The sequence below is a fragment of the Sander vitreus genome, chromosome 4 (genome assembly GCF_031162955.1).
Source record: "Sander vitreus isolate 19-12246 chromosome 4, sanVit1, whole genome shotgun sequence".
NCBI classification, from domain to species: Eukaryota; Metazoa; Chordata; class Actinopteri; order Perciformes; family Percidae; genus Sander; species Sander vitreus.
The window spans coordinates 20,441,599-20,456,913 of record NC_135858.1 but is presented as its reverse complement, the minus strand read 5'-3'; the positions used below and the strand labels follow the sequence as shown (position 1 = coordinate 20,456,913).

At 37.6% G+C, this 15,315-nt stretch overlaps 1 protein-coding gene across 1 annotated transcript in view; it reads left to right on the top strand.

The window, feature by feature from the left end:
* The window catches only part of LOC144517095 (A-type voltage-gated potassium channel KCND3-like), a 74,529-nt gene extending 66,500 nt beyond the window's left edge, over positions 1–8,029 (top strand). The window contains exons 3-6 of the mRNA XM_078248947.1: positions 743–844; positions 5,488–5,580; positions 6,842–7,092; positions 7,792–8,029. Of these exons, the coding sequence (XP_078105073.1) occupies positions 743–844; positions 5,488–5,580; positions 6,842–7,092; positions 7,792–8,029 (684 nt within the window). The remainder of the gene's footprint in view (positions 1–742; positions 845–5,487; positions 5,581–6,841; positions 7,093–7,791) is intronic.
* The last annotated feature ends 7,286 nt before the right edge of the window (positions 8,030–15,315 follow it).

The following is a 15,315-nucleotide window of genomic DNA, read 5'->3' as shown; positions in this document are numbered from 1 at the left end:
GTTTTGTATAGAAAATGTGAGAAAATAGTGAAAAAAAGTTTATAGTTTATAAGTCCCATTGTGATATCTCCAAACGTCTTGTTTTGTGCAACCAACAGTTTATAACCCAAAGATATTCAGTTTTCTAAAACACAAGACAACAGAAAGCAGAAAAGCTTTCACATTGGAAAAGTTGTTAGTATAGTAGTTAGTATATTGTGCTTTTGCTTGAAAAAGAACTTTATTTATATATTTTCTGTTGATCGACTAATTGATTAATAGACTAGCTGTTTCAGCTCCTCGTATTCTTGTGTACCTTTTGGTCAGGCGCTCTTTGTCATGGGTTGGGCTAGGCCATTACAAATAAGCGAAATCCTATAATATAGATATTTTAGACAATAGTTTGCTTCCACCTTCCTGACAACAGTTTGGGTAAGGCCCTTTGCTGTTTCAACATGACAAAGCTCACGCTTAGAAACAAGGTGTGGGATAGGTTCTGCCGAGAGTCCTGTCTTTCCACATACTGTTGGCCATGTATGTTGGTGAGTAGTATCTATAGTTCTGTTCTTATACATAAAGAAAGTCTTTATGAAAGAAATTTGAAATTGTGATGGTTAAAGAATTACAGTAGTAGCTGTAAAAAATTACCGCAGAGCTTAGGTGACGAGTTGGCTCACCAATAAATACTGCATTAGTCATCTTCTGTAACCTCCCGCCAGCACCCCTGTCTAATGCTGTGCCCTCTTCTTCTTCCCACGCCCAGAAAGCCAGACTAGCCAGGATAAGGATATCCAAGTCTGGCAGCACCAACACCTTCCTCCACAACAAACGCAACGGACTGCTCAATGAACTGCTGGAGCTGACGGTGAGAACAACTCCTGACCCTCTGACCACGCAGAACCACCAACAGCAAAGTGTTTGCGATGATTACTGGGAAGTAATTTCAAATGTGTTCATTAAAAATGACATAAAATGTCAGCAGATTGTAATTCATTATATGAGAGATTAATCATTGTGTTCCTTGTCAAACACCCTTCTGCTAATTATTTCAGTTTACTGCAACTCAATAGCTTGGAAGCAGCTACTTCACATAAACACACACACAAACACAAAATGACAAACAATTACTGCTATAATTAAGCAAAGGACAATTTAGAAGTCATTTAGAGGCAGAAGTTGGAGTCATTACAGCCTGGTTGTTATACGGGGCAGGGGTGGTAGCTGAGGAGTTATGCCAATAATCCCCCATGCAGGCATTCAGTGTAATCACACAATTGACTTTTCTTAGTTGTCTTTCAGTCATAGACTTGATTTAATCCACGTCTGTAAAACTGGAAATGTCAGACAACAGAGGTTGTTTTTTACTTTGCTTGCTTGTTGTGTCGCTCTTGGTGATAATTAGATGGTTAGCACATTAAAAAAAGAGGCTTGAAAACTGCAGCAGTGAACAATGGGGCACTCAAATCCCACACTCACAGACTCCTGTTCCTACAAAAGGTACAAAATGTTTCAGTCTTTCCTCCTCTCTGTAATTATAGACAACTGCAGTGTTGTTATGTTCTAGTCTTAACATGACCATACCTTAAACCTGCAATAATTTGTAATTTGTTAAAGTTGTAAACACAACACTGACATATTATGTAAGGAATAATGTAGAGTTGATATGGTGAACTTGTTACAGTAGCAATCAGTTGCGTATTTACACATCCAGCAGACACAAAGCTACATTAGCATTTCTTTTAAGTCATGTTTCTGACCACCTGGCAAATGTAATGTACATTCACTCTCCTTTTAGCTCTGTTTTTGGTCTGTACCTTCTCCTGATGGAAATATCTGGCTCTTTAGCTGCTTAATGCTTTAGCAGTTTAGCTGCTAAATGCTCCCTAACTTTGTCTGTCTGCTATTTGGTTCTAAGCAGGTATCGTACATACATTGAAGTCACTTTAAAGAAATTGTTCAACATTTTGAGAAGCATGCTTATTCGCTTTCTTGCTTAGAATTAAATGAGAGCGATCCCACTCTCATGTCTGTGTATAGAACCTTAGCTAGGCAATTAGCTTATACAGATTAGAAACAAGGGGAGACCACTAACCTGGTTCTCTCCTAAATTCCAAAATAAGCCTATACCAGCACCTTTCACTAGCTCACTAACGCACTATTAAACATATCTTATGTTTATTTTGTACATAAACACAATTTTGTTTTTTAAAGTTGTAGTTTTACGGGGAGTTAGATATGATTACCATTATGTTGCTAAGCAACGAGTAAGTCTACACAAATAATACAGCAAATAGAGTAAGACCACAACTTTTTTTAAATATATTTCTGTTGTATGAATTAAACAACAGCGATACAATATTAGTAGATTTCAGGTGTTAACTTTTAGGTATTTGTTTTACTCTGGGCAGAGCCAGGCTCTGTTTTCCCCCGCTTTAAGTTTTTTTGCTAAGCTAAGCTACCTCCTGTCTCTAGCTCTATACCTTGCCTTAATACACAGACAAGATGTCTTGATCTTCTTATCGAAATCTCTGCAAGAAAGCAAAAGAGTGTAATTCTTTAACACCTCTATCTATTCATTTGAATTACATGTCCTCTTTATCTCCACTGACAGACATCAACCAACTTTCTACTTTTTAAAGTAAGAATCCGCCCATACATTCTCCTCCACTTTTACTCGTTTTTTCAACTCATCACTGCCATGGAAAAATGCGTTTGGTAATGCATGAGCAAATTGCCTATATCCTTCCCATCCAGTCCATCACTCTTGCTTTCAGTGACACACTCCCCTCCTTGCAGATGGTTGCTAAAATGCATTTGGATTTAATCAAGTCCAGTGTGAAAGTGCATGGGTGTCTGGAACTGGTTAGAATTATCATATAAATGCCATCTGTGAGTGCTGAGCGACCCACATCCCTCTGCATCCTCTGCATGTGTGTGATGAGGCTGCCAGAGTCCTGCCGCATCAAATTACGGTGGTGTCACTGCTGTCAGTCAGTCGGTAGCACTGCTTGGGTCTGGTGTGGGAGTGAGTGGTGATTTATATGACAAAAAGACTCTCTCACAGCCTATAGTTGGATTAGAAGTTCTGTTTTTTGTCAGTTTCCCCTGAAGGCGTTTTAATTTTCTGAAAGCCATTTATTTGTTACCCAGATCACAGGCTCATTATCATAGAGGGTGATTTATTGATAATCCTGTCAAGTTTTATTATAACCTTGCATAGAAAGACCTTACAGCTTTATCCCTTTAGGTACTGTTAACTTAATTTTCACTTGACAGGAGTGACAGGATTTGTTGTGATATGCCCTCATGGTTAATGCCCAATCACTGTCCACATCGCATTATTTTTTCCAGCAGTTTAATCAAGTGTTGAGTTGTTTTCATTGACAACAGAACCAATCAGATCTTTGTCATATTGACTTATCAATGTATATCATTAAGTAATGCATTTTCTAGAAAATCAATTGAGAAACTGATGTGAATGTCTGCTTTCGATGAATACAGCTAATTAATTAATTGATAAATAAAAGTGAATTTAACACATTCATACAGGAATCATATACAAATCCAATACAACTATGAAGCAGTTGTGCTTCATTGATTTGCAACATTGCCACAAGGGTCTAAATACACCTAGAGATGAACCTACAGTACCACAGTATGACACCGCACTGTATGACCACATTTATATCATCTCACAGAATATATTGTCTTATCACCCACCCCTAATGGATTGTTGTAAGTTCACTCACAGAAATAACAGCTCCAGAACATCATGAGAAGTGTCATAAGACAATAGAAATATGTCAGCCATTTTCTATAACAAGGTCCCTATTGTGTCTCATTGTGGGTAGTGCTACAAATCAATGAGCAGGCCTGACCCATGGCAATATGGGATTTCATTTTACATTTACAACATATCTGATAAATAACACTGATCTAGGATCTATTTATCGCAATTAAACATTCAGTCACAGATCTATTCATAAAATTTGCCTTTAGAAAGTACAAACTCACTGGATGGTAATCTTCTTAAAGCTGGGAAAAGCCGGTTAATGAATTGTATCCGCCCCATGATTCGGATCCTCTCCAAAATGTAAGGGCTTTTTCTTTTGCCCATGCTGCACCGTTCCACCATAACCATTGGGCAAGTAGATTTTCCGTAATCCTGCTGACAGACAAACAAACCAACAGACAAACCAAGCCAAAGAAATAGCCCACTTGGCGGAGGTAATTCTGCAGTAAATTTCATAAACCATGATACATTTTATCCATATCAGCTGCTCCTATTCACATTATTAGGTGAAAGTAAAGAGCCAGTCATTCTCCATCAGCAGTTGAGTAAACTGACTTTCTTTCTTCACTTCAGATATAATGCAAGATACAAGATAAGAAATGTCCTCAGTGAGGTTAACACTATCAGGGTCACATATCAGATGCATTGTATCAAATCACCTTCTTTGGTCACATGAAAATAAACTTGACACACATTTCAGTCTCTAGAGATACAATGTATTTGATAGGGCCTGTGCCACAGGGACGATCAACACATTGAACCATCAGAAGGCGTAGTTTTCTCCTGCCCACATCGCAATATTGTTCATGTGTCTGGAATCTGAATGAGAGTCCTTGGGCTGGCTCGCCACCCACCCAAATCCTTTAAGTAACAATGTGCGCTGTGGGCAGGGAATTAATTTGTTTTTTTGGCATTTGTGATGACTTTGAGACTAAGCTTTATTGGAGCTTGAGCTTTGAAACAAAGTCCTGTTTGGAGACATACCAAAAATGGTTCCATAAGTTTCTGTTTCTGTTTTTCTCAACTCTTTTTTTCCTCTTTCTGAAGCTTCATACATTACAAACTGTTCAGCTGCCTGGAGCATCACATGACGCTCAGTGTTACCTTCTTAGATAATTAAGTAAGAGAGCGGACAACAAACGCAGTTTTTAGAATTGTTTTAGTTCAGTCAACTTAAAGGGGAAGTTATTTTCCAGCCTGCTTACATAATGAACCAAACTAAAGGCAATTACACTATTGTACACAAAGGATGCACAATGGAGACAATTAATTATAAATGAACCACTTGCTAACGTTTAGGGATCAATTCACACCAAGCAGATATGTGGTGCACTCTGTAACTAATTGGCTGGTAAGTTATTTGAAAGCAAACAGAAGGAGTTGTTGGCTACCCGCTCATAATGGAAATGAGGGTGACATCAACAAGCACAAACCAAAATAGTCCAGTTTAAATTGGTAGACACGAAGCAGAATAAAAGAGCCACGTTGGACTTTTCATTACGGATGACCACGAAATTTATATCCATGAGTCTTTTTGGGAACTCAGACTGAGAGGCTTTAATGAGTGAAGAGGATACGCCAACAATATCATTTGTCAACACTCATCAACTTTAATATGTGTGTGTGTGTGTGTGTGTGTGTGTGTGTGTGTGTGTGTGTGTGTGTGTGTGTGTGTGTGTGTGTGTGTGTGTGTGTGTGTGTGTGTGTGGACTAAGGACACAGAAGAGGATGAGCAGAAGCGGACTAAGTCCACCTCTCTGTTGCAGAGCCAACATCACCACCTACTGCACTGTCTGGAGAAAACCACTGTGGGTAGTACACTCAAACACTTCTCTATCTTTGATTCCACTTTTCGCATTAAAGATCTACCACACCACCTACATTAATGAGGTTGTAAACACTTGTTAATTGTCATTTAAGGATTGAATCATGATGATAATAATGTTTCACCAGTGAAAAAGACAAAAAAAACTTTGATTTGTAGTTGGTTGAGGTGGAATTAATTATTAACTATTTTGTATAGGACTACCATTTAACATTATTTACATTATGGATTAATCTGATGATTATTTTCTCCATTAATTGAGTAATTGTTTGGTGTGTTCAAATTTGATAAATGCCCGTCACAATTATCCTTCACACAATGCTTTGTTATGTCCAGCAAATAGTCCAAAATCTCAAAATTATTAAAAATAAATTAAAGTATTAAAATAATTAAAAAGCAAATACAGCAAATTCTCACATTTGTGAAGCTGGAAACATGACATGTTTTTGTTGTAATAGTTTGGAATAGTTGGCAATTCATTTTATGTCAAATGATTAATCGACTAATTGTTTCAGCTGTTCTTGTATATTTTTAAATGTTTTGTGTCCAAAAATCTTAATTTGTAAAGTAACTAGTATCTAAAGCTGTTGAATAAATGTGGTTACATTCCACTACTGGGAACCGCATACTCAACCCACAAAATGTTATAATTATTTGTATTACTTTCCTATCTGTATTGCTCTATTGTATTTTGTATATATTGTTATGACATTTGAACCTATATTGATTGTCTGATGTGGTCAAGCGTTACACACCCATTATTAATTACTATATAAACTTTTGTCCTGCTGCAAGAAACGTATTGCTCTTTTTTGTATTTTTGCGGGTTGAGTAACATTTTATAATCTCTCTCAAAAGTTGCCTTGTCAGAAGATTGTACTTGACACTGACTTACCCTGTAGCTCCCAAATCCTCCAGAGCACATCTAACAGTCTCGAGGGAATTTATTTGCAAGATGTCTATCACTGGGACAGTAATGTTTTCCCTCTTTATCTGTGATTAACATCAGTTGGAAAAAAGAAACAACTTCTTGGCAAAAAAAGCCTCAAAACGTTTACATACTTTTCACTAGACATTTTATATAAGTAGAGGTTAATCAAGTAATGAATTAATTATAATTAGTCTGCACAGTGATTTGGATATGCTGATTAAGTCCCATGAGTCTGTCTTTATTCTGTTTACCTTTCTCTGTGCACCAATCCCTCCCTGTGTATTTAAACCACCATCCTGTTTGTTCTCTCCAGGCTCATGAGTTTGTGGACGAGCAGATGTATGAGCAGAACTCTTTAGAGACAGTGCTACAGACCTACCCCTCACCCAGCCCCTCCATATCCAGTTCTGTGGGCACCTGCTGTGGCTGCAGGGTAAAGAAAAACACTCCTCTGCCCAACACCAGCCTGCCCTCCACCTACCCCGTCCCGTCAAACCAGTGCCCCCTGCAGGAGCTTAGTGCCATCCACATACAGTGTGGTGACCCATCGTCACACACTGCCAGGTAAAAGTAAAGCACAGCAGAAACACACAGCAGCATCAGAGGGGAGACGGAGACATGGTATCCCGGTTGTTCGCTGAATTCTGCCAACTTAGTGAGGGGGAAATAGTTTACAATTTAGCTGCTTACAATATTTCCACTTAAAAGGGTCAGTTTACCCAAATTACAAAAAGACAGATTTTCTCATTGGCTCCAAGGGCTGTAAAGCATGCAGAAGCTTTTTTATGTGCCAAGGTTTTGAGAATATGAAACATAAAAGTCACGTTTGACAACCTAATTAGTAGTGTGTCTTTTTCAGAAACGACATCCCAACTCTGGTTATTCAACTGTATTTCTTTGGTTAGAAATGTTGAAATGAGATAAATCCCATGAGGTGGCTTCTGTGGAATAGTGAGTTTACTCAATGAACAGTAGAGGATGTTGTCTGTCCACCCTCCTTTAATTGAGGGAAAGATGAATGAAATCAATTGTAGAATATGTGATTTTTATTATTATCATTATTATTATTATTATTATTTGTTGATAGCTCAAATGGGATGTGTTTAATGGAAAAGTCTGGGGGAAAATATGCCTGTTATGTACTTCATTTTGTAGACAGTGTTCGAGATTACATGCTGCGTTCACTGACTGCACAAAGTCTGCGTAGATGTATATTATAAAATTGTATATAGTCTCTCTTTCTCTATTTTTCTCTGCCTCTAGTCGTTCGAACCTCAACCTGAAAACCAATGAAAGCGGCAGGATCAACTGCAAAGGCGGCCGGATCACCACAGCGATCATCAGCCTCCCATCACCCCCCGCTTTGACCCCTGATGGCGATGGCCTCCGCGGGCCCCCACAGAGGAGGCCACCCCAACCCCCAGGTCACCCTGCAGCTCTGAACATCCAGACCACAACAAGCTCAGCTGGCACCAACATTGTCAAAGTCTCTGCACTGTGACTCTCTGGCTGACAGAGTAAGGAGTAGAGAAACGAAGAAGAAGAAGAAGAAGAAGAAGAAGAAGAAGAAGAAGAAGAAGAGGAGGAGGAGGAGAAGGCGAAGCAGGTTACCCTACCTTTATGGACGCACCATGTCCCATCTCACAGGGTCAACAGGAAGAGCACTGTACTCCAGAGATGATGTGGAGATAGACGATTGTAGATATGTGAACCGAGAATCACGCACTCGTCATGTTGTGTATGTGCTGTAGATACGGACAGAGCCGCTGCATTTCTAATAGTTTCTAACAGCAGTACAGATGTTTTACAGCAAGTACCATGGAAAAGATTGAAAGACATTGTGCAATTAGCATATCCATACATCAGCAGATGCTGTTCAACGTACCAGAAATTCACAGTAAATTTAAAGTGAATTTGCAGTGAAATAGTGAAAAGAATATTTCGTTCACTTTAAATGTGTTTGAAGAAGGATGAAGACAAGTGTTAATCTGTTTACTTGAATTTGATGGGTCTCGTTTGCATTATGTGTTGTTTGTCTTAAGTATTTTAAGGTAAAAAAAAGAAATGAAAAAAAAAATTTTTACAGCATCATTTGAAAAGTCACAGTACCTACGATGCTGCTAATATGTCGCTCAAATGTGAGTTTGATGTGTCTGAGACTAAAAAGAGTGTGTTTTTCTTTTTTTTTCAAAACTGTATCTGTTCATCATATCAAAGACTCAAACCAAACTGTGCTTTTTTTTTTTTTGCTTCCTGTTAAAATTTGTGACTGGAGATTGACTACAAGATGTGAGCCTGACTGTCACTGTCTTCATGACTTATAGGTTTAATACTGAGGTGAGACAAAGTAGTAGTTCTCAACCTGATAACCCTCCAGCTGACCACAAAATGACTTACAAGTAAAGGTTTTATTTTTTGGATTAAAGAATAAGGCCATCTTTATTTTCTATTTTTTCTTAGTGTCAACAAATCACATGAAAAGATCACAGCAGTGTGTCAGCCTGTCTCTCAAAACTGTCTCACCTTCTCACCCTCTCTGTGGCACTGCAGTGTCAAACAAATGTTGCTCCAACATTTCAGTTCTTTGGGAGTATTTTGATGAAATGAAAGATCATGTCATCCAGTGTGGCTCACTGATGTGTTTTTATCAAGGTTTATATCAGGCTTTGGTCTACACAGGCAATATTTGTTAGGAGGATCGAATCATTGTTGATTTTGGTCATTTAATTAGATTTGTTGGGAAAAATAGAGAATATTTCCAGCCTTAACCCCTTAGTAAGTAATGAAATACGTACAGTATTTTTACTATGTGATCCTGTGTATATACATGTGAGACTCTTTGTTCTGAGGAATAAGTAAAAGCTGCAGCTGTTATGCTGCCTCTACTCGCATAGTGTCAGAGGCTGAGAGGGAGATGAAAAACAGGTAATGTGTGTATTGTACATGAGCGTGAGTGGGCATTTTAGGTATTGAATGCCAAAAATGTTGATCACCAGTATCATATCAAACCACCCTAGAACATTACAGGAAGACAGCCAATTCATGTTCAATCCAATTTTTTTTAAGCTAAAACTGAAACTAAAAAGCTACATGAAAACCTGATTATTATTTGTAGATATTTAAAATCGAGAGAAAAAGGGTAAAATATGCAAATACAAAAATGGTTTTAGGGGAATCCCGTCACTCTTGTTTTGGCTGGAAATCTTATTTTGTCATCCTCTGTCTCTTTTTCCTTTCAATAACTTCTAACAAAGCCCAAGTTGCTTGCCTTCAGTTGTCCCACTTTGTGTCTTGAGTTAAACAATCAATGAAAAGATATTATTTCACAGCTGACTACAGTGTGTTCATGAGGTGGCAACTTAAAATGTTTCCCTTTTAAATAATTATTTCTAAATTTTAAATGTACTTTAAAAGAAAGCCAATAATAATAATAATACACAGGAATACGCTAGTTTGACAGAATAATCCCAACTCAAGGTCCTCCCTGCTCCCGGCTTTCCCAGAGCTTTCAACCGTATAATGTTTTTTCATCTGCAGATCAGAGTTTGCTTAGTTGTCATGGAGACGGATATGTTGACATGCATAAAATTTTCTAAAACAGCATGGACAATAGGTCCTAAAAGACAAGTTCTGTGGATGAAATAACAGCTACAGAGCATGCCATCAAGCTCTATGACAACTGAGCAAACTCCATCTGCTCATGAAGACCATGTGATATGGTTGAATGCCTCAGCAAAAGGCATGAAGAGGACCTTGAGCTGAGTTCTGTCAAACTATTTCTGAGGTCAGTTAAAAACTTTGAAGCTTAAGGATAGGCGATTAATAAGCAGCTCAATCATGATAATCTCAAAAATGGTCACAAGATGGCAGCAATAATGCATTCTAACATTGAAACAAAATAGATTAAAAATGGTTTATGGCCTTATCTCCAGCATTAATATTGTTTATATACCTACCTGCTCCACATTGTTGTTCATTTGAAGTTGATAGACGCCTGTTGTTTGGAAAAGTGTGTTACTACTTGCAAAGTGTGCTATGGTTATCTGTATAAAATAAACAATGTGTTTATTTGCCTCCATTGTTTTGATAAAGTGGAAACTACGAATGTGTTTTTCAATCATGAAGCACCAAGTGGCTGTATCTGTATACTTTGTGTTGCATTCTGTATTTTGTCACGTTTTCAAACCGAGGTGAACGTATTTGTGCCAAAAGGGTCACTTTTCCAGCCTCTGTAAGTGGTACTCTTTATGCTGCTATATATTAAAAAAAAACTAAAAAAAAACCCTGTAGATCATTTCTCCTCACTGTTAATGCAAAAATAACAAGCGCCCGCTCTGTTGTGGTGTTCATAACTCAGATCTTGGTTGACACTACACATGGGCTTTTGCAGTATCATAGATCATCACCATGCTTCAACAACTGAAAGCACTGTTCACACTGTATGATGATTCCTTGTTGTCATTATATGATGGATTTCAAAAGGCATTGTGTGGGTCAATTTTTTAAAAGTCTTGGCATTGCTGTTTGTGTTGTTCCTATCTTTTTATTCTTTTGAACTGAGCTTTTCTGTCTGTTTGCTGTTTACAGTTTCTGTCAGTTTATTTGTTATAACAGCTATGAAGTGTCAGATGAGAATTAAAATCTGCCACAACAACCACGTGTTGTCTTTCTTCTCCCTCCTGTCACCAACATGGAAATGTAGATTTACCTCCACCAGAGAGGTTATGTTTTCGGCTTGGTTTGTCCGTTTGATGGTTAGTTTGTTTGTTTATTTGTCTATCAGCAGGATTACGGAAAAAATACTGGCCCAATGGTCATGAGACTTGAGCATAGGCGAAGAAAGAACCCATTACACTTTGGAGCGGATCCCATTCGCGAGATGGATGCACAAATTATTTTTTCACTTAAGTCAACATTGCAAGATAGGGCGTTTGTGCTGCATTCATGTGATGTTAAAATAATTGGAAAAAATAGTTCCTGAATGGGAAGATTCACACTGCATTAACATTGTGAGGTAAGGCATATCTTATTTTCTGTTTCAGTCATGTTTTTCATAATTCAACAAAAAACATTTCATAGTGTTGAGCCCCTGCATTAAAAGTCCACAAATATTGGAGAGATTGAATATAGGCTACAATATATCTGCTTCACATATAAATATCCCTGAAAATTATTTTTTTAGGCTTTTTGTTGCAACATTAGGTCCCACATCAATAAACCGTTACTGACCAATATATGTGCCTATCTGCACATCTGTACGTGTCTCACTAGATGGCAGCATAACTCACATTTTATCTTTTGTTGAGAGTACACTAGTATTGATTTTTTTTTTTTTTATCGTTACTGAATTTAAAGGTCTGAGTAATCTGACATTTAGTTCAATAGGAGAGTTATTAAGTGATTACATCCAACCCCAATGTGTCTAAATGCAACAGGCCGGAATGGTAATTTTTCAAGATAACAATTGCTACTTTACGTTACTGACTTTGGTATCATTCATCTCATTTCAAAACTACGTCAAGGGTAAAATTTAAAACTTCTAAACAGGGAGATTATGATGAGTGACATTGGAAAATATAATCAGTTTCAGGACTTAAATTACATTTTCTCTTCCAGAAAACAAAATTGAAGTACATATTTTATGTTTTAACTTTATAATGACCTTTTTTTAACTTTACTAACACATACGCTTGTCATTTTTTGAACAACAGAAATACAATAATCTTTTCAATTTCAATGAATAATCACAAATATATGCCCCCACCTACGCATATACAGAAAGTTATTGTATTGAAATACGGATAACTTCACTTTGATTTAAAAAAAATAAATGTTTAAACTGCAGCCACAAAATAGAGAAACACTATATGACCAAACTAGTTATGTTATAACACACAGCTTAGCAAAGGGCAAAAATGTAGAGCACCAAGCAAAAACAACATTTAAAAACTGTAACATAATATGATGCACAAAGTCCAAACAAAGTTATGACACACCTCTGAAACTCCACGCTCATGTATTTAACCAGGTGTTTCACTGTCAGCTCATTCCTGCCCACATAAGTGACCCTGATCTTTCACAGCTTATTACCCATTATTAGTGGTCGTCTGGCTCATATCCTCACACATAAGGACTGGATGACTCAAACAGACAATGACTAACTCAGTTTGGAGATAAAAACCCACACATCCAGCTCCCTCCCCCCCTTGAATTTTTGCTCAAATGATATACTGTATGTTCTATATCTCTAAACTTCTATAACCTTTATTAGTTGCTGTTTCACAATAAAATCCCTGAAATATTATTTCCTGATACAGTGAAGAGGCAAAGAAATATATGATTAGAATGATGTGAGGATGACTCAAAACTGTCTCTCTGTTACTACATGTAAAAAAAAAAATAATAATAATAAAAATAAAAAAATCCCTGTTCCAATGCTCACCAAACAGCTGCCACTCTGTATCACAATGCATTGCAAACGTGACTTTTTAATGCCTTTATTTGAAAAATAACAGTAGAGATGTGACAGGAAATGAGGGCCGCTAGGAGGGGAATGACCAATTCAAACCAAAGATGCAGTTCATGGACAGCACCTTTAACCTATACTGTAGGTCACCAGGATGCCTTGTAAAAGCTACTTTTAACACCTATTACTGCAAGTCCTGTGGTGACACATGCTGTCCTTTAGATGGCAGTGTACTAACATATTTGGCAGACTATTAAGTCTGCTTTAAAAGGGACAAAAAAAATGTTTGTACCAAAGGTCAATTATCAATAAATATTGGCTGTGTACACATAACACATTGCATTATAAACTATTGCCACCTCACAAGGAATCTGTTATGTCTGACTGATAAATAAAAAGTACTGAGTAATAAACCAATAACTCAAGTTATTGGATTCCTCTTATTCTTCCCATTATCATATCTTTTATCAATCTCCTTGTGTGAAGTGTGAACAGTTACTGGCTTATGTAACAGGATAATATAAACACATCACCTGACAGTTCAGGAGACTGATGTGGTGTTATTGCATATTATACAGTTTAGGAATTACTGTTAATACATTAACTGGAAGACATTGCATCATCACAGTGCCTGGTCCGGTACAGTACAGAGACGTGATATAACACCAAGATATAACTCATGTGTACACTAAGACGATCAACAGACCTGATGCACAATTTAGATTTCCTTTAAATATGATTGACTAGTCCTGAAGTCACGATTACCCCTCAGTTCACACGGATTGACTCTGGCTGGTGAATTGACACATTACTTTGTGATAACTTCACATTTTGAAATTGGGGAAGGTTCCTAAAAACTAAACTAACGCTCAAAAGCCTGTTTCACGAAAGTGATTTGCGAGCACTGCCTTCACACAGATAGCGGCATCAGGCTTCACAAATGATTGCCGCTTGCAAATTGCATATCAATTTGCGAGTCCTACAGGGCTCTTTCATGCTCATGCATGAAACGCAAGTTCTGATTCATTTTTTTAGTGAAACGTGTCAAAATGAACGTTAAAATCACCCTATATTACAAATCATAGTTTAAATGTTGCAAATTGGTGCAAAGGGACCCACATGCATAACTACTGATTTCAAAATACAACATTTTTTAAGTTTCTAACCGGGAGTATTATTTGGGATGGGTTGACAAAGCAAAGCAGAGGATACTTTTTCTATTCTTGGACAAAATGAGTCAACTCATTATTTCCTAAACCTCATAGGTTAGGTTAAATCCCTTATGTTATTTTGCCCAGACAGCAGGGAGCCCTAGCAGTTTCTGTTTACAACCAAACACTGGCAGTGTGTGTTGGAATGACATCTATGATAAAAACATAGCACAAGTTATAATATCAGAGTGTTTTTATTGAACAGACAATTATGTTTTGTCTTTTCTTGGTAGTTTAAATGTTTTTAAAGGTTAGGGTTACCAAACAAGTCATAACACTCTGAGAGTCACATAAAGGATGAAAATACAACAGTGTAGTATAAATATATAAGTCTGCCGATGTATAGTTAGACAGTTGCTGTTGCTGCATGTGCGGCCTCTGTGTTTCAGTGCTGAGTGAGCTGATGAGACACTTCCTTATCCAGTATGTGTGCATGCTGACAGCTGGGAGGAAGTGGACACATGAAGGAGAAGCAGCTGCAGGTTGGAGGTCACATTTGGGATGAAATGGTTCCGAATCATAAAGCAGTGTGCTCCTGACTGATAAAGATATAAAGTACAGCGTCTTCCCACTTAAATGGGATGATTTAAATCTAGACATATATGATACATTTCTGTCTGCAAATAGTCCATTTAATTTAAAAGTTAATGTGTTTGTTGTACTTGATGTACTTACTTGTTGGCAAGATAGATACTTGTTCTACTAAACTAGTTCTATTATGAAGCTGCTCAATATAAAGTTGGGTTGTTTGGATGGTTGGTTTAGAGCGTAGTCTATGTCCACAGCGTTCCACTTCCGGGATTGCTCCGTTGCCGCCAGAAATTCAGCTAGATTTGACTCTCTTTGCGGCCGGATGTCCTTCTGCTTTCTTTGTGTTGGAATTTTAAACGTTGATTTATGAGGGGAATGGTTAACTGCTCCTCAGATCTCTGCTGGGTAACTCCAGACAGCTAGCTAGACTATCTGTCAAATCTGAGTTTTCTGTTACACAACTAGAACACCTTTTGAAAGTACACGTTCCACCAAAACAAGTTCCTTCCCGAGGCTGTTTTGCAGCGGCACCGTGGCTCTGCCGGGTGCTTAGCACTGCCCATGACAATTGTGATTGGT